This window comes from Anomaloglossus baeobatrachus, chromosome 6, assembly GCF_048569485.1.
Source record: "Anomaloglossus baeobatrachus isolate aAnoBae1 chromosome 6, aAnoBae1.hap1, whole genome shotgun sequence".
Classification (NCBI taxonomy): domain Eukaryota; kingdom Metazoa; phylum Chordata; class Amphibia; order Anura; family Aromobatidae; genus Anomaloglossus; species Anomaloglossus baeobatrachus.
Genome location: NC_134358.1, coordinates 539,208,668 through 539,229,287, shown reverse-complemented (window position 1 = coordinate 539,229,287; position 20,620 = coordinate 539,208,668). Strand labels below are relative to the sequence as shown.

The 20,620-nt window shown below is 41.4% G+C and overlaps 1 protein-coding gene across 1 annotated transcript in view; it reads right to left on the bottom strand.

The window, feature by feature from the left end:
• Window positions 1–613: 613 nt before the first annotated feature.
• C1QL3 (complement C1q like 3) overlaps window positions 614–20,620 on the bottom strand; it is a 54,493-nt gene continuing 34,486 nt past the window's right edge. Inside the window, exon 2 of the mRNA XM_075316821.1 lies at window positions 614–1,451. Coding sequence (XP_075172936.1) covers window positions 1,272–1,451 — 180 coding nt within the window. The 3' untranslated portion in view covers window positions 614–1,271. The remainder of the gene's footprint in view (window positions 1,452–20,620) is intronic.

Here is a 20,620-nt window from a genome sequence, read left to right as displayed (position 1 = left end):
GTATTCCATCTTTAACCTTTTTCAAATCCGTCATACGGTTCCAGAAATATGGGTCTTTTCATTTTCTAAGGGGGCAGGGCTCATGGGATCCTCTGGGGCGTGACTTTAGGCTGCTCTGCATAATTACACTACAAGTCACGCCCCTTTAGTAAAGACCACTAAAATTAGCACTAAATAAAAAGGCTCATATCTCTGGAACCGTATGGGGGATTTGGAAAAAACAAAGACCGGAAAACTCAGGGGAATGGTGGGAATAAAATAAGAGGTAAAACTGGGGACTTATGACCTGATGACAATTTCTCTTTAATTTCTTAAGTTATGTCACTGAACTCAAGCGCAACATGTGTGGCACACTGTGCTGGTATCTTGATCTTTTTTTGCAATTTGAATAGTTTCGCCGGTGTCTCAGATTATATTACAGTGGCCAACCTATGCATAAGTATTCACGTAGAGCAAAAAAAACCCATTGGTTTGGCATCTGTTGGATCTCATAGGGCCCCCTGTCTCATTGAAGTACTGATACATAATATATCACAGGTCATGTTACGGATTTTGCATTAACCCCCTGGTCTCCAGGACATATAATCTAAACATATAGAATAAAACAACGTGCTTTCTGAGTATTAAATATAAACTTTATATGAACGGTGTAGACGTTTCTCATTTTTTCAATATATGCATTTAAAATGTGATTAACAGAATATATAGGAGCGTCACAGTTTTATCATCTTTCCTCCCATCGGTCTCTCTCCGGCTCTTCCACCTTTACCCAAACATGTCCCTCTCGTTATCGTAACGTAAGGAAACGAGGACGACCCCCCTCGCCATCGCACTAATGAAGTCCGAGCATAACACCGGCAGGCAACTCACAAAGTCCCAAAGTGGACACATGGGTATAACAGCAAGGATATAGGATATTGATACCATATATTTAGGGATATTTTTTGTCTTCTTTTTTTTTTTTTTGTATATAAAATCAGCGTTGTTTAGGATTTCATTCACACAGGCACAGACAGGGAATTTTGGCTTTGGTGGTAAGGGGTGTCACATCTGTGTAACTCGTACGACATATATGTATATATGTATAATGTATAGGTTGTTGAGGTGTACGGAGGTTAGTCAGGTAGCGGTGGATCTCCATACTGTATAGGGTCCATAATAAGAAGTAGAAGTGTCTTTCCAGCACTTTAGAGTCTGCAGCCCAAAGAATCTGTCACAACGGGGGGCTACGTATGGGAAGATACAAGTCTTTCTCCATCGGCGCGGTATCCTCAGTCAGCGTAGATGATAAATCCCGAGAACGTGCTGTATTTGTTATTATTACCGCCATGGGCTTTGCCACCATCCAGTTTTATATATACTTCATCACCAGGCTCTAGGTGTAGGACCACACTGTTACTGGCATAGTCATAATTCTGGTCAGCGTCCTGTGCGATTGCGCTAGCCCGGACCTACGGGAGAGAAAAACGAGAATGAATCAGACAGAACATACACAGAAATTCCTCACTGCCATCTTTTCAGTTTTTTACACAGTGAAAATTACTTAAACTGAATTTGTTCACCAGGTTTTTGTTACCTAATCTGAGAGCAGTATGCTGTAGGAAAAGAGATTCTGATTCCAATGATGTATCACTTAGATTACTGAGTGCAACAGTTCTGCCACAATCAGTTCTTAGGGGTACTTTGCACGCTGCGACATCACTAGCCGATGCTAGTGATGCCGAGCGCGATAGTCCCCGCCCCCGTCGCAGTTGCGATATCTTATGATAGCTGCCGTAGCGAACATTATCGCTACGGCAGCTTCACACGCAACTTACCTGCCCTGCGACGTCGCTCTGGCCGGTGACCCGCCTTTACCTAAGGGGGCGGGTCGTGCGGCGTAATAGCGACGTCACACGGCAGGCGGCCAATAGAAGTGGATGGGCGGAGATGAGCGGGACGTGAACATCCCACCCACCTCCTTCCTTCCGCATAGCCGGTGGAGGCAGGTAAGGAGATGTTCCTCGCTCCTGCGGCTTCATACACAGCGATGTGCGCTGCCGCAGGAACAAGGAACAACATCGTACAGACATTATGGAAATGACCGACGCTACACAGATTGCCGATTTACGACGCTTTTGCGATCGTTTATCGGCGCATCTAGGCTTTACACGTTGCGACATCTTTACTAGCACCGGATGTGCGTCACTTTCGATTTGACCCCGACGATATCGCAGTAGCGATGTTGCAACGTGCAAAGTACCCCTTAGATGTAGCAATACAGCAGAGCTGAGAAATCTAACCCCGCCCACAGCACAGCTCTCTGTGTACACTGTATACTGACAGTGAGCTGCTTATCAGTGCTAGGGGTGTGGTCTCGTGTGGGCATCTACTCAAACAGAGATAATCTCTTGATAATAAAACACTCATTGTATTGAAACAACACCACACAGCCTAATAAGTGACACATCCCAGCAATTACTGCCCCAGTCCCTACATCATGCTGCCCTAAGATTACATAGCAAAAACCTGCTGACAGATTCCCTTTAAAGAGTAACTAAACTGTTTGGGTTTTTTTTAGAATTGACTGCCAGGGAGCTGTCATGTATACCATCTTTTTAGTTTTTACACAACAAAAAATACTTAAAATGAATTCTTCACCAGGTTTTTGTTACCTCATCTGAGAGCAGTATCTTTTCTGTAGGAAAATAGATCCTGATTTCAACAATTTATCACTTAGATTACTGGTACAGCGGTTGTGACACAATCAGAGTTCTTAGAGGTAACAAACATGTAGCAGACTTAAGAAATCTAACACCACCGACACCACAGCTCTATGTGTTCACTGTATACTGACAGTGAGCTGCTTATCGGTGCTGGGGGCGTGGTCTCATGTGGACATCTAGTCCAGCAGTGATAATCTCTTGCTAATAAAACATTCATTGTACTGGAACAACACCACGCAGCCTAATAAACGACACATCCAAGAAATCAGTGTCTCACCCCCTACCTCATGCTGCCCTCAGATTCCATAGTAAAAAACTGCCGACAGATTCCCTTTAAAGAGTAACTAAGCTTTTTTTTCTCTATTTATAATTTTGTCCACCATGGACAGTTATGCGACATTGCAAATCACATAATTATCGGATTTCTCTTCATTCATAAGTGGCTGCATAAGACATTATTCAAATAAAGGCCACCCCTGATTTTATTTAAAGTCACTATCCCACAAATGTCCCTGATAAGATAGGTGGTAAATGTATTATCAGTGGGGGTCCCATAGTCTTGTGCACATGCATGACCACCACTCCATTCACTTCTATGGGTCTATGGGAACAGGTGTGTGTGTGTGGGTGTGGGTGTGTGTGTGTGGGTGTGTGTGTGTGGGGGTGGGGGTGGGGGTGAATGATGCAGCTTTTAGAATGAGGTTTTGTGCAAAGGAGATACATTTTGTTTTTGGGATAAAGCCTATTTATTAGACATACTATCTAACTTAAAACCCCTAAAAAAAAAAGCTAAAGTTATATAGTCCAAGTGGGAAATAAGGAAAAAAAAAAGTATAAATGTAAAAAAAGAATAAATATTTGACATCAATATAAAAGATGATGAAATCATATTCAGTATCCATAACAGTTGATACAAAAAAAGCAAAGAGGAAAAAAGTAATGCATGAAGGTAAAAACAAAGCAATTTTTAGCATTATTAACCCTAAAGAGGATGAAAATACCGTATATACATTCAATTTCCGCAATTGTAAATAACTATATGACCCCTGTAGCTTAACAATCAGAACTTTAAATACATTATTTATGTTGCTTCTATAGCACCAACATATTCCGCTGCCCTGTACAGAGATTGTCATCACTCGCTGTTCTCTTTACCAGTACTGAATATTAGTATAGCAGAAAACCAGAACGTACAGTGGGAAAATCTGTACACCCCATGCAGAAGGTTAGATGTGAATCCATTAGCTATGTTGCTTACCTCATGTGCAGGGCATTACAGCTTAGGTATCCATGGTGGTGACCACAAGCAAATAACTAAATGTCACTATATGAGTCATCATCATAACCATAGATACCTAAGCTGCAATGCCTCACATGAGGCTGATCCCTGCACTCCCTAACGTCCCTAGACGGGTCCTTCCCCCCCGTGCGCCATCACGTGCCTATGCCCTCACTGGCCCTGAACTCACACTGACTAGTGAAGGCCAATAAGACAACATGAGGAAGGTAAGACAAATGGGCGTTGAAATACACTACAAAAAGCATTACTTGGTTTCTTCAGCAGGAACTTCACAGCTGCAACACAAACAACACCACAGCTATGCAGAGACAAGCTCCTTCAATAGGGACAGCATAGGTATGAGCTATAGCCGGAATAGAAAGGAGTGAGGAGCAGATATTTATAGCAGAAGGTAGTGGCTGCCGCTGAGGTTACAACTGCCTGTTAGATCACAGTAGGATAGAAAGGAACCTTAACCCCTATAGGTTGAACCTGATGGAATTGTTGTTTCTTATTTCAACCAGTCGTCAGTCAGCGTCTTAGATGCTCTGAGGTAACTCAGGACATCTTTGCTGTATCTGTGATCTTCGCTTGATATTTTGTGTATGGACCCATCGGACTCTTTTCTCCACCACGTATCTGTTCCCTTTAACAATGGGAATAGTCGGATACATACATCTATTCATAAACAAGGCCAAATTCCACTAGAGCGACGGGAACACATTACATGTACTACAGTAATTAGGTTTATTGAAAAAAAAAAAAGAATTGAAAGAAGAATCCAAACCTCGCGCCGCCTTTAATACTAAACTTAGAACGTCTGATAAAAGTATCCGGATTCTGGGGAATTTTCAAAAAATATCTCATGTTGTGCGCACACTTCAACTTTCCTGCCAGCGCACAAGTCAAAGTAATAGGAGAAGAGTTCAGAATACACTCAGCTAAGATGTATCGCTGCCTGTAGCTTTCATCCCTCTCCGTGTATCCGGTGTTACCCACACTGCGGAATGAAGGCTGTGCCTGTAACTAGGTCACATTTCAGACATGTGCCTTTCATCGCTTCTGTCCGATAGCAGCTGTGATCAATATTAAAGGGAATCCACAGTAATACTGCAGGTGAGCTGCCTTAGTGCTCCAAAGGCTTGTGAATGTGGAGCCATGGGTCCATGCCGCACCTCCGAGTATAAGAAAAACTGTGGCTTGATTCTATATTTCCCCTGCCATTCATAGGCACCAAGCAGCAGAACGTTAGTAGTCCATTGCCACCAAACTAAAGCTCTGCAACCCTCCTACTACTTGTGCCATCCCGTCCTGATTAGTAAATTGACGTGACATCATGCATGTGTCGCAACGCAAGGTAATGACATCACGGGGGCCAACAAATCAGAAGAGGCGCTGAGGATGTGAAAGGTAGTAGCAAGTTTGAAGGACTTTATTCATTGGCCAAAGATTACGGTCAAGGCAGCCAGTTCTATAATCGTTGGTCATAGACTACCGAAAAGGCATCCAGATTATATTCATTGGCCATAGACTACCGAAAAGGTATCCAGCTCTTTAATCGTTGACCATAGACTACCGAAAAGGCATCCAGATTATATTCATTGGCCATAGACTACCGAAAAGGCATCCAGATCTTTAATCGTTGGCCATAGACTACCGAAAAGGCATCCAGATTATATTCATTGGCCATAGACTACCGAAAAGGCATCCAGATCTTTAATCGTTGACCATAGACTACCGAAAAGGCATCCAGATTATATTCATTGGCCATAGACTACCGAAAAGGCATCCAGATCTATAATCGTTGGTCATAGACTACCGAAAAGGCATCCAGATCTATAATCGTTGGCCATAGACTACCGAAAAGACATCCAGATTATAGTCATTGACCATAGACTACTGAAAAGGCAGCCAGATCTTTAATCGTTGGCCATAGACTACCAAAAAGGCAGCCGGATTATATTCATTGGCCATAGACTACTGACAAGGCAGCCGGATTATAATCGCAAAACTTTAGTAGTCTATAGCCATCAGACTAAAGCTCTGCAACCCTCCTACTACTTGTGCCATCCCGTCCTGATTAGTAAATTGCCGTGACATCATGCATGTGTTGCAACGCAAGGTAATGACATCACGGGGGCCAACAAATCAGAAGAGATGTTGTGAATGTCAAAAGTAGTAGCAAGTTCAAAGGACTTTATTTGTTGGCCATAGACTACTGTCAAGACAGCCAGATTATATTCGATGGACTTAGACTACCGACAAGGCAGCCAGGTTATATTCATTTGCCAAAGACTATGAACAAGGCAGCCAGATTATACTCGCAGAACGTTAGTTGTCCATAGCCACCAGACTAAAGCTCTGCAAGCCTCCCACTGCTTGTTCCATCCCATCCTGATTAGGAAATTGCCGTGACATCATGCATGTGTCGCAACACAAGGTAATGACCTCATGGAGGCCAACAAATCAGATGAGGTGCTGGGGATGTCAAGGGTATTAGCAAGTTCAAAGGACTTTATTCGTTGGCCATAGACTACCAACAAGAGAACCAGATTATATTCGTTGGACATAGACTACCGACAAGGCAGCCAGATTATATTCATTTGCCAAAGACTACCAACAAGGCAGCTGGATTATACTCGAACAGAACGTTAGTTGTCCATAGCCACCAGACTAAAGCTCGGCAAGCCTCCTACTACTTGTGCCACCCCCTCCTGATTAGTAAATTGCCATGACATCGTGCATGTGTCGAAAAAGCAAGGTAATGACGTCACGAGGGCCAACAAATCAGAAGAGGTGCTGGGGATGTCAAAGATAGTAGCAAGTTCAAAGGACTTTATTTGTTGGCCATAGACTACCGATAAGAGAGCCAGATTATATTCGTTGGACATAGACTACCAACAAGGCAGCCAGATTATATTCATTTGCCAAAGACTACCAACAAGGCAGCTGGATTATACTCGAACAGAACGTTAGTTGTCCATAGCCCCCAGACTAAAGCTCGGCAAGCCTCCTATTACTTGTGCCACCCCCTCCTGATTAGTAAATTGCCATGACATCGTGCATGTGTCGAAAAGGCAAGGTAATGACGTCACGAGGGCCAACAAATCAGAAGAGGTGCTGGGGATGTCAAAGATAGTAGCAAATTCAAAGGACTTTATTTGTTGGCCATAGACTACCGATATGAGAGCCAGATTATATTCATTGGACATAGACTACCAACAAGGCAGCCGGATTATATTTGTTGGCCATAGACTATGGCAAGGCAGCCACATCATATTCATTGGCCATAGACTACTGACAAGGCAGCCAAATTATATTCATTGGCCATAGACTACCGACAAGGCAGCTGGATTACATTTGCTGGCCATAGACCATGGACAAGGCAGCTGGATTATATTCGTTGGCCATAGACTACCCATAAAGCAGCTGGATTATATTCATTGGCCATAGACTACCCACAAGGTAGCCAGATTATATTTGTTGGCCATAGACTACCGACAAAACAGCTGGAATAGGACTCACCACTGGATTCAGGGTCTCTGCCCCACATCATTATGCGACACATCATCATGCTGCATTCCCATTGGGTAGCAAAAACCTTTAAGGCGATGAGCTGAATATTTTATTGACTCCATGAGAAAAAAGTATGCAAATTACTCCTCTCCAGAAGGACAAAACTGACTTGCAAGCATTTTCTTTCTTCTAGAGAGAGCTAATCTGCATATCAATAACATTTATTACTAGAAAGCGTCATGAAATATGCAGTGATTTCTTTTAAATACTTTCCCTTTTAGAATTTTGACGGTTTCCTGTTATCAAAGGGCAGTGCATGATGGGAGCTCAGATGCCAGTGATACCGTTCGACTCAGATGCCAGTGATACCATTAGAGCTCAGATGCCAGTGATACCATTGTATTATAAATAAATAAATAAATTCCTTTAAATTCATTTTTTAATCTTCTACTGGGAATATGATATTAAAAAATGAATTACTGATTATTAAATCAACTTTATACGATGAATATATTTTGAAGAAGTTTTGTTGATGCTTTTCTCAATTTTGCAAATGACTATTTAAAAATAATTTTTATTCTACAGGCTGAGCTTTATATGAGGTTGATATTTCCTCTATATACAGTAGATAACACAGGATTCACCATTACCAATAGGTGATGTCACAGCTCACCTCTCCCTCCTCCTGTACGATGACTAATAACACCTCTATATACAGTGGATAACACAGGATCCACCATTCACAATAGGTGATGTCACAACTCACTTCTACATCCTCGTGTACAATTGCTGATAACACCTCTATGTAAAGTACATATCACAGGATCTACTGTTTAAAATAGGTGGTATCACAGCCCACCTCCTCCTGTATAATTACTGATAACACTGCTATATACAGTAGATAATACAGAATCCACCATTCACAAGATTATGTCACAGCTCACCTCCTCTTGTGCAATGCTGATAACACCTCTATATACAGTAGATAACACAAGATCCAGCATTCACAATAAGTGATATCACAGCTTACCTCCTCCTCCTGCACAATGCCGAATAACACCTCTATATTCAGTAAATAACATAGAATCTACTGTTTACAAGTGGTGATGTCACAGCTCACCTACTCCTGTACAATGACTGCTAACACCTCTATATACAGTAGATAACACAAGATCCATCATTCACAATAGGTGATGTCACAGCTCACCTCCTCACTCTCCTCTACAATGACTGATAACACGTCTATATACAGTAGATAACACAGGATCCGCCATTTACAATAGATGATGTCACAGCTCACCTCCTCCTTCTGTACAATGACTGATAACGCCTCTATATACAGTAGATAACACATGATCTGCCATTTACAATAGGTGATGTCACAGCTCACCTCCTTTCACTATCTGCACAGTGTTCTCATAATGTGTGCCCACAAATCTCTCCGATGGAAGTCAATGAAAATCTCCCGAAAAATGGTTTCTATGATCCATTTTTCTGCTTTAAAGCATTTATCTGAATGTTATCAACAGCAACTCAGGAAATCTGGCCACCCTCAATATAATTAATAGAAAATGGTCAATGGAAAATGGCCAAAAATATACCCTTAAAATTCAACTTTAGGCTATGTGCGCACGTTGCGTTTTTACACGCGTTTCCGCAGCGTTTTTAGCAGCAGCGTTTTTGCGCCAAAACGCATGGGTTTTTGATTTCCAGCAAAGTCTATGGGAAAAGATGAATTTCTGTCCGCACTTTGCTTTTTTTTCTGCAGCGTTTAATTTGCATATTTGTGGTCAAAAACCATGCTGAAAAAGAAGCAGCATGTCAATCGTTTTTGCCATTTCTGCAGCGTTTTGAGTGTATTATATCCTATGAGAATTGTCAAAACGCATGTTCCATTGAAGGATCTGCGTTTGTGATGCGTTTCTTGCGCTTTTTTTCAGCGTTTGTGAAACAAAAACGCACTTGTAGGAGGGATTTAACCAAAGCAGAAACGTCATCACCTACATCACATCCTTTTGGAAATATAAGCTGACATTATCCTGCCTTGTTTTCTGCTACCGATTTGAGTATTTAAAGGTTGGACATTCTTTTACATTGGATTCATTATAATGGCTTGGTTCCAACGCATGAAAATCGATGTTGGAAAATTGATAGCTATGGTAAGTTAAATAATTTTAAAAGTTGCATGAACTGGTATTTTTAAATTTTAAATTAGATTTAATTATATATAATTTGTTTTTTTATTTAATTTTAATTTGGCTACATTTATTTATTTATTTTATTTGTTTTTGGTTGTTGTTTTTTAATATGTGTAAGTGTATAAATTGTTCATAAAATAACATAAACATGTATATAATTTTTATTAAAGAAAATTATAATAAACATATGATCTCCTAAATGAATTTTTATAAAAAAAAATCCTAAAAAACACTACATTTTAATTACATGTAGATATACATTTTCAACAGGTGGAAACCATGCCATGTCTCTGGGATCCCTCATCACCTGAATATATGTTGAAAGGCAAAAGGGATGACTGTTGGTATACTATATGTTCAGAATTATTTCCCCAATGGCATGAGGCTGATGCCGGCTTACAACATAGAATAGGGTTTTTTTTTTGTTTTTTTTTTATTTTTTTTTTTCCAAATAATTTTAAAATTATTTTTGTTTTACACATTTTTTATTCTTTTTAAAAATAGAGCTAGATGTTCGAAAAAGGTGGAGATCTGTGAAAGACAGATTTATTAAGATCCGAAGTGAGGGGATGAAAAGTGGTAGTTCTCCAAAGAAACCAAATTTCATTTATTATGATGAGCTGAATTTTTTGGTAACAAGCCGCAAATTAAGACCGTAAGTTAAAAAATTTTTAAATTATTTTTGATAAAAAAATTAAAAAATGTATTATAGTTATGTTATTTAAAGTAATTTACTTAAACTAAATATTTTTTTTTTAAATACATTCACCCAAAAAAAAAACTTTGGGGAATTTACCACCAGTAGACAAAGCTGTTGGTGATGGACAAGGGCCAGAAAACCAAGCTGAAGGAGACCAGGAGGCCCCATCTGCCAGTAATTTACAAAATAATACTGACCAGGATGAAGATTTGGAATTATTAAACATCCCTGAAAATACATCATCAAACTTGGCTAACAGTAACACCGGCCCGTCAAGATATGTTAAACTCAAAAATAAAAAAAAAATACGAAATTTTTTTTTATGGATGATGAAGACATTGCAAATGAAACTTTGAAAGTATTAAAAAAAAACAAGTGAAGATGATGAAATAGACCATTTTGGAATGAGTATGGCAGGTCGGTTGTGCAAAATTATAGATGGCAAGAAAAGAAATACATGCATGACAGCCATTTGCAGCTTGTTAAGCTGTTTTGAGGAAGATGGTATGTTTCCTTCCAGTGGGGCTATACTTAATAATTTTGAGAAATTTTTTGAGGATACAAAAAACCCTAAACTAGATAAGGCAAAAGAAACCAAATCAATGCAATCAAATATGATACCCCAAAAAAATCCAGAGTATCACATACCCTATAATCCTGCTTACCCTCAACATTTCTATCATACTCAAATAAACTCAGAAAGTCAAAAAAACCTACATTTGAATGTTCAAAATCCCAAAAATATTAATGTAGGACCACGTGAGCAACATCATGGCTTTTACACAAGTCAATTATTTGCCGACCAATAATGTAATTTATGTGTGATGTAAATTTTTGATTTCACATTTGTAAACATAATGTTTAGGATATTAAACATTGTTTTTTTGACAAAAAAATGTATATCTTGTTTAATGTATGACTTAATACATGTTTTCAACAATTATTTTTCTTTTGTAGTTTGTTACAAATTTTTTATGTTAATAAATACAATTTAAAAAAATATTTGGGAAAAAAAAAATGATTACTTTGCAATTATCATTGTTAAAGGAAATGACATCATAAGCCAGTACCATCACATGAACAGGAAAGACAGACATCTTTGTTTTTGACTTTTGCAACTTTATTTAACATGCCATTTGTAGGAGAAACGCAAGAGCTTCTTTGTAGGCAAAAAAGCATGAGAAAAGCGCTAAAAACGCATCAAAAACGCGGTAAATACGCATGCGTTTTTAGCCCTTAAAAATGGTCAAAAGCCATTTTGTCAAAAACCAAGGGCTTAAAAACGCGCAGAATAAACTGCAGGCACTACGACGCAACGTGCGCACATAGCCTTATTCGAATAAAGTTGAATTTTAAGGGGTATATTTTTGTTTAAGGGGTATATTCCTTTTGTTATAATCAATGGAAAATGGCTCAATATAATAACAGAAAATCCCTGATGGTAAAATCTCTATCAGGGGAAAAAAACCAGATTAGAAATAAATATGCTTGGGTGATGTCATAGCTCACCTTCTTCCCCTCTCTGCACAGGTCTAGAGCACGCCTGCCCATTACTGTGTTTCATTGGTCCATCTGGCGGCTATAAAGGATAGTTAGAATTCCTGTTACCAAAAAGTCAAAAAGCATTGCCCATAAAGTTGTGTTTGCAGAACTTTTTTTGCCGACGGATCCCTTTTGACGGATGATTACTGGACATTATGAAAAGGCTTGTTAAAAGTCCACTTTTGACTTTTAGGATTGCTACTTCCAATAGGTGGCGCTAGAGTTTGTCTCCTTTCCTGGAGATACTACTGGACATGTGAAAGCCTAAAAAATGACTATGTATAGAATCAGTAAAAAAAAAAAAAATCAAGTGTGTGATTCCCTTTAAGCCCTTAGACCCGGGCTATATGGCAACTTTGATATTCAATCTCCAGCCGAATGTCACAACTTTCCTGTGACCGGACAAAGTCATCTCTCTTTTCTCTATTTTATATATATCTTCTAACAGTAAAGTATCGGCGAGTCGTGCCGCACGTCTTCTATAATAAGGAATCAGATGTTACACGTCTAACTGCATTAACCCCTGTCCAGCTGCAGCCATTTGTCATTTGTCACTTTTCTTTTCTTTTTTTTTGTTCTTACCCTGTCATAATCATCTTACATTCTGTCAATATAACTGTAGGATGGTTTATTTTCTCTTTGTAGATGATTTATGGTTTTTAGTTGCTCTATTTAATCTAATATATAAAGCTGAGTGTATTTATGTATGTATGTATGTATGTATGTATGTGTATGTATGTGTGTATGTCCACTAAAGGAACCCGCACCGTCGTATTTACAATAACGAAATTTTGCACAGACGCCTCATGTGACTCAGGGAACGTCTATATTTTGACAGGAAAATTTAACCCCGAGCTTTACAGTTACTCTCCAAAATCCTGCCTCCATTAAACTGAATAGAGGTGGAAGCTACAGGCTATTAATAGCATCTGTCAGTGGTTGCTATAGGAACAAAATAAACTGTTAGTATAAGAAGCTTATGTGTGAGGTAAATGAGATGTCGGTGGGGAGACAGATAGAGAGAGACAGAGAGAGACAGACATAAACACAGACAGAGACACAGACAGAGACATAGACAAAGACAGACGTGGAAAGAGACAGAGATACAGACAGGCAAAGAGACAGACGGGCAAAGGGACAGCCCTGGAAAGAGACAAACGGGGAAAGAGACAGCCCTGGGAAGAGACAAATGGGCAAAGAGACAGACGGGCAAAGAGACAGACGGGCAAAGAGACAGACGGGCAAAGAGACAAACGGGCAAGGAGACAGACGGGCAAAGAGACAGACCTGGAAAGAGACAGACAGACACACACATAGAGACAGACACAGAGATGGAGACAGATAGACTTATACAAATATATACAGAGAGATAGAAACAGACGGAGACATAGACACAGACAAACAAGGAAATAGACAGACAGAGAGACAGACAGCGACACACAGACAGACTGGGAGAGAGACAGAGAGACAGTTACTATCCCGGGCAACGCCGGTTACTACAGCAATTTCATCATATAATGTATTTAAAAAAAGATTCTTTGTAGAATAAAACGGGTTAAAAGGGACCAATTCCGCTTTTTCTGATCAGAAATCATTTTCTAGGAGTTCACTGTGGATTAAAAATATCTTTGTAACTTTTTTTTTTTCAGGTGTGGTCTGAAATTTTTAAGTCTAAGTGCCCATGAAGTTTTCAAGACACCACTCCTAGGCAAAGTCGCTTCAGGAAAAATCCGGTGACCTATTTCCTAAAGCAGCTTTAGTGTTCTTTTCATTAGGCTGGAATCACACTTGTGAGTGTAAAATCGGACCGAGTCTAATGCTAGTAAGTAGCGTGAGCTCTGTCCGAGTGTTGATCCGTGTGCAATGCAACAGCAATGCGATTCTGTGACTTTTCTCATGATTGTAGTCTGTGTGCAATCCATGTGTGATCCGTTTGTGATCATTTTTTATTCTCAGCAGCTATGTCATCTGCCATTCAGCTCTGCTACATGGCCGCTGACAGCAGACACAGACAGAGCCATGTAGCAGAGCTGAATGGCAGATGACAGCAGACACAGACAGAGCCATGTAGCAGAGCTGAATGGCCGCTGACGGCAGACACAGACAGAGCCATGTAGCAGAGCTGAATGGCCACTGACAGCAGACACAGACAGAGCCATATAGCAGAGCTGAATGGCAGATGACAGCAGACACAGACAGAGCCATGTAGCAGAGCTGAATGGCAGATGACAGCAGACACAGACAGAGCCATAGAGCAGAGCTGAATGGCAGATGACAGCAGACACAGACAGAGCCATGTAGCAGAGCTGAATGGCCGCTGACAGCAGATACAGACAGAGCCACACGATCAGAATGAAGTCGGATGAACTTCACCCGACTTCATTGTCATCTCGGCTCTGTCTGTGTGTCGTGGCCTGATTTTCGGTAACCGGTGAAGATCTCACCGGTGACCGCAAATCCCCTGAGTGACTTAAATGATCTGCGCTATCAGCGTTGCCGTCACTGAGGTTACCCGCGGCCACAGCTGAAGTCCTCCAGCTGAGATCTGTGGCCACGGGTGACCTGAGTGATGTCATCGCTGATAGCGCGACTCACTTCAGTCACTGCGGGGAGCTCACAGAGAGTGGTCGTGGTCTGTGACCGCTCTCTGTCAGCTTCTGATGTAGCAGAGCTGAAAGCGTTGTGGGACCTCTGTGGATTACGTCGGACCTGGAGGGGTATTTGGGGACTTGAATAAAGTGGTGAAAGAGGGTGGGTTTTTTGTCATTTATTTCAAATAAAGGATTTTTGGGTGTATGTCTTTATTTTCTTTAACTTACAGTTTAATCATGGAAGTTATCTCGGGGAGACGCCTGCCATGATTAACCTTGGACTTAGTGGCAGCTATGGGCTGCCATTAACTCCTTATTACCTCGATTGCCACCGCACCAGGGCAATTCGGGATGAGCCAGGTACAGTCCCGGGACTGTCGCATCTAATCGATGCGGCAATTCTGGGCGGCTGCTGGCTGATATTTTTAGGGTGGAGGGCTCCCCATAACGTGGCACTCCCCATCCTGACAATACCAGCCTCCAGCCGTATGGCTTTACCCTGGCTGGTATGAAAATTGGGGGGGACCGCATGTCGTTTTTTGTTAATTATTTATTTAATTTACTGCACGATATAGACCCGCCCACCGGCAGCTGTGATTGGTTGCAGTGAGACAGCTGTCACTCAACGTGGGGGCGTGTGTGACTGCAACCAATCATAGGCGCCGGTGGGCGGGGAAAGCAGTGAATACTAGATGGAGTAATGAGCGACCGGCTTTTTCAAATGAGGAAAAGCTGCCGGAGCTTTGTGACAGCCGTGCAGCGCCGTGCTGGTTATTGGGGATCGGTGAGTATGAGAGGGGGGGAGAGGGATAGACAGACAGAGAGAGAGACCGACAGAGAGAGAGACCGACGACAGGGAGACAGAGAGACCGACAGAGAGAGAGAGACCAACTGACAGAAATATAGATTGACCGACATCGACAGACCTCACTCATTTCCAGTGTTTTCAGCAACATGCGATAATGTATTTAGAAAAAAACATGTCACTAGGATGGTGTGTGTGCCGTCCATGTGACATCTGTTTTTTTTCAAGCAGCCATAGACTTGCATTGGAGTGACTCGCACGAGGAACTCACCAAAACGCAGCATGCTGCGATTTTTTTCCTCAGTCCGATTTGGACTGAGAAAAAAATAGCAGATCGGAGCTGCCTCATTGATTAACATTGGTCCAAGTGCAATGCGAGATTTTCTCTCATTGCACTCGTGGGAGTTAATCGCAAGTGTGACTCCAGCCTTAAAGGGAATCTGTCAGGTGATTTTCTGGTACAATACTAATGTTATCATTAAATTAAGGAGGGCTTAAGGAGACCTTTCAGGATCAGTAAGTTTTATTCAGTAAGTTTTATTGCTCTACATTATCCTGTTATCTTGTTGTAAGCTCTGTAGAATTCAGTGTGGCCTAGTAAATAGTCAAGTGTATGTTACTACAAACTGCATATTCACTGCTCCTCCCTCTCACCTCTCAGTGCTGACATCAGTGATAGTAAATCTGAACTGAATTTGCATTGCTGCCCCTTCCCATACTCCCTCCCACCTCTCAGCAGTGATAGTGAATGCACTGGGAGGTGGGTAGGTGGGTGTAGGGAGCAGTGAATATGTAAATTGTATTTACATATACTTCACTAGTGGGCAGGAGACACTGAATTCTAAGGATCTTACAGCAAGATGACAGGATAAGGTAAAACAATAAATCTTACTGAGCCTGAATGGGCTCCTTAAGCTTAATTTAAAAAATAACATTAGCACTGTACTACAAAATCACCTGTCAGGTGATTTTCTAGTAAAATGCTGATGTTCTCTTTAAATGGGACTTAAGGAGGCCTTGCAGGATCAGTAAGTTTTATTGCTCTACGTTATCCTGTTATCTTGTTGTAAGCTCTGTAGACTTCAGTGTACCATAGTAACTAGTCAAGCATATGTTAATACAAACTACATATTCAGTGTTTCCTCCTCCCACCTCTCAGTGCTGGCATTAGTGATAGTGAATCGGAACTGAATTTGCACTGCTGCCCCCAGCCATACTCCCTCCCACCTCTCAGCAGTGATAGTGAATGCACTGGGAGTGAATGGCAGAAGCAGGGAATATGCAAATTGTATTTACATACACTTGACAAGTGTGCACAAGACACTGAATTCTACAGATCTAACAACAAGATAACAGGATAAGGTAGAGCAATAATAGTTACTGAGTCTGAGAGGTCTCCTTAAAGGCCCAGTCACACACAACAACTTAGCAGCGATCCTGAAAACGATGCGACCTGATAGGGATCGCAGGTAAGTCGCTGGGAGGTCGCAGGTGAGATGTCACACAGTCAGATCTTACCAACGATGCAGGAACAATACAGGTCTCAGTAGCGACCTGTATAACGATCTCAGCAGTCACTGTGACCCTGTCACACAGTGTCAAACACAGCGATGTGTCCTGCCCAGCAGGACGTCGCCTTTGAAGAAAATGACCTGGACCATTCGGCAACGACTAGCGATCTCACAGCAGGGGCCTGATCGCTGGTAAGTGTCACACATAACGAGATCGCTAACGGGATCGCTACTGCCTCACCAAACAGTGACTCAGCTGAGATCTGGCTAGCGATCTCATTATGTGTGACAGTACCTTAAGCTTAATTTAAAGATAAGTTTAGCATTGTACTACAAAATCACCTATCAGGTGATTTTCTAGTACAATACTAATGTTATCTTTAATAGCAATGAAGGAGACCTTTCAGGATCAGTACGTTTTATTGCTCTACATTATCCTGTTATCTTGTTGTAAGCTCCATAGAATTCAGTGTGATAATAGTAAATAGTCAATGTTATGTAAATACAAACTGCATATTCCCTGCTCCCCCCTTCCCACCTCTCAGTCCTCTCATCAGTGATAGTAAATCTGAGCTGAGTTTGCACTGCTGCTCCCACCCATACTCCCTCCAACCTCTCAGCAGTGATAGTGATTGCACTGGGAGGTTGGTGGGGGGAGCAGAGAATTTGCAAATTGTATTTACATGCAATTGACTATTGTGCACAAGACACTGAATTCTACAGATCTTACAGAAAGATAACAGGATGAGGTTGAACAATAAATTTACTGATCCTGAAAGGTTTCCCATTTAAAGATAATATTAGCATTGTACTACAAAAGCGCCTGACAGATTCCCTTTAAATAAAGTTAGTTTCATTCACAAAAAAGCAGCAAAAACGCAGTAACAAACACAATTATGTTTTTTCACTTACTCATTGTTTTCAGTGGTGAAAAAAGTTGCAAAAATACTGACTGAGTTGACAAGGTGCTTCTTTCCAAAATATAGCAGTTTTCCATTTCAGTCAGGAAAAAAAAAGTAAAAAGCAGCTTTTAAATTGCATAAACTCATTAAAAACGCTGCAAAAATTGCACTAGGGTCCTGAAACCTAAGGGGCCCGAAAAGACCCTTTGTCCTATATAAAAAAAGACCAAAGCTAATTAAGATCTGCAATAAATGGTGGCCCCGCTGGAGCTTTTGCATTGGGGCCCTTGATCTTCAAGTTATGCCACCGCGCTCAATACTTTACAATACAAGTTAAGGCTGCTTTCACACTACATTTTTTTAACATGCGTCATGAACGTTTTTTTGCTGTAAAAGCGGATCCTGCTTTTACAGCAAAAAGACGCATGCAAACGCATGTGTTATTTTGCAGGATCCTGTCACTTTAACTTTATGGGCGGGCATTGGAGTCATGTGATCGGGAGTCAGTGGAACTGAACGTGATAGACTGGGAGCCGGCCTCTGACGCTGCGGAGGCTTGTAACCAAGGTAAACATCGGGTAACTTGCTTGGATACCCGATATTTACCTTGGTTACGAGCAGCTGCTAGGAGCCGGGCTGCCAGCTCCCTGCACACGTAACCAACGTAACCATCGGGTAACTAAGAGAAGCGCTTTGCTTGGTTACCCGATATTTACCTTGGTTACGAGTGTCTGCAGCTCTCAGGCGGGGGAGAGAGAGAGGAAAGGGAGAGGGAGAGAGAGGCAGAGAGGGAGGGGGAGAGAGACAGAGAGGGAGGGGGAGAGAGAAGAGGGGGGGGAGAGAGGGACTAATCACCCGAGGCTGGTTTCTGGGCATGCTCAGTAGAGCAAGCAGGATCCTGTCTATCAGCATGCCAGCGTTCACATGCGTTTGCATGCAGTATAGTCAGAATCCAGCAATTTGCAGTATTTGGACGTAGCTCAAAAACACTACAAGTAGCGTTTTTGAAAAATGTTAAAAAACTGCAAGTCGCTGGATCCTCACTATAACGCACGCAAACGCATGTGAACGCATTTTGACGCGAGTCTATTGCAAATGCATTGAAATTAAAACGCATTTGCACTGGATCCGTTTTTGCGTTAAAAAAACGTTCAGGACGCATGTTAAAAAAACGTAGTGTGAAAGCAGCCTTAAGATGCTCTGGCGTCTTCTTGAGCATTTTGTCAGAGTTTATTCCTTAAAAAAAACACTAGCGTCTTCTTCATTATTTAATAAAATAAATAGAAAAAAACCCCAAAACACTTTGGAAAACAACTGTGAAAGGAAATCTAATTAATGAAAGGGAAAAAAGCGAAGGAAAGCCAATTCAAAGGTTTTAAAACTTCTGAGAAATTGAGCAATTCCTTAATTGTTTTCTGCCTTAACAAAAAGTTGGTTTTGACCACAGGAAAAACACGCAGTGTGAATATAGTGTTATTTAGTAGTTGACAACCCATGGATGAATCCTTACCCAGGAAGAAAAGTTGTCAATAATTATCTAAGATCACCCACTACAGTCATGGCCAAAAGTTTTGAGAATGCTACAAATATTAATTTTTACAAAGTCTACTGCTTAAGTTTTTCTAATGGCAATTTGCATATACTCCAGAATGTCATAAAGAGTGATCAGCTTAACAGCAATTACTTGCAAAGTCAATATTGGCTAAGAAAATGAACTTTAACCCCTAAAACACATTTCAACATCATTGCATTCCTGCCTTAAAAGGAGCAGCTAACATTGTTTTAGTGATTGTTCCATTAACACAGGTGTGGGTGTTGATGAGGACAGGGCTGGAGATCAGTCATGATTAAGTAAGAATGACACCACTGGACACTTTAAAAGGAGGCTGGTGCTTGGTATCATTGTTTCTCTTCAGTTAACCATGGTTATCTCTAAAGAAACACGTGCAGCCATCATTGCTCTGCACAAAAATGGCCTAACAGGGAAGAGTATCGCAGCTACAAAGATTGCACCTCAGTCAACAATCTATCGCATCATCAAGAACTTCAAGGAGAGAGCTTCCATTGTTGCCAAAAAGGCTCCTGGGCGCCCAAGAAGGACCAGCAAACGCCAGGACCGTATCTTAAAACTGTTTCAGCTTCGGGATCGGACTACCAGCAGTGCCGAGCTAGCTTAGCAATGGCAGCAGGCTGGTGTGAGTGCTTCTGCACGCACTGTGAGACGGAGACTGCTTGAGCAAGGCCTGGTTTCAAGGAGGGCAGCAAAGAAGCCACTTCTCTCCAGAAAAAACATCAGGAACCGACTGATATTCTGCAAAAGGTACAGGGAGTGGACAGCTGAGGACTGGGGTAAAGTCATTTTCTCAGATGAATCCCCTTTTTGATTGTTTGGGACATCTGGAAAACAGCTTATTAGGAGAAGAAGAGGTGAGCGCTACCACCAGTCTTGTCTCATGCCAACTGTTAAGCATCCTGAAACGATTCATGTGTGGGGTTGCTTCTCAGCCAAGGGAGTCACACCACTCACAGTCTTGCCTAAAAACACAGCCATGAATAAAGAATGGTACCAGAATGTCCTCCAAGAGCAACTTCTCCCAACTGTCCAAGAGCAGTTTGGCGCCCAACAATGCCTTTTCCAGCATGATGGAGCACCTTGCCATAAAGCAAAGGTGATCACTAAATGGCTCATGGAACAAAACATAGAGATTTTGGGGCCATGGCCTGGAAACTCCCCAGATCTTAATCCCATTGAGAACTTGTGGGCAATCATCAAGAGACGGGTGGACAAACAAAAACCAACAAATTCTGGCAAAATGCAAGCATTGCTTATGCAAGAATGGACAGCTATCAGTCAGGATTTGGTCCAGAAGT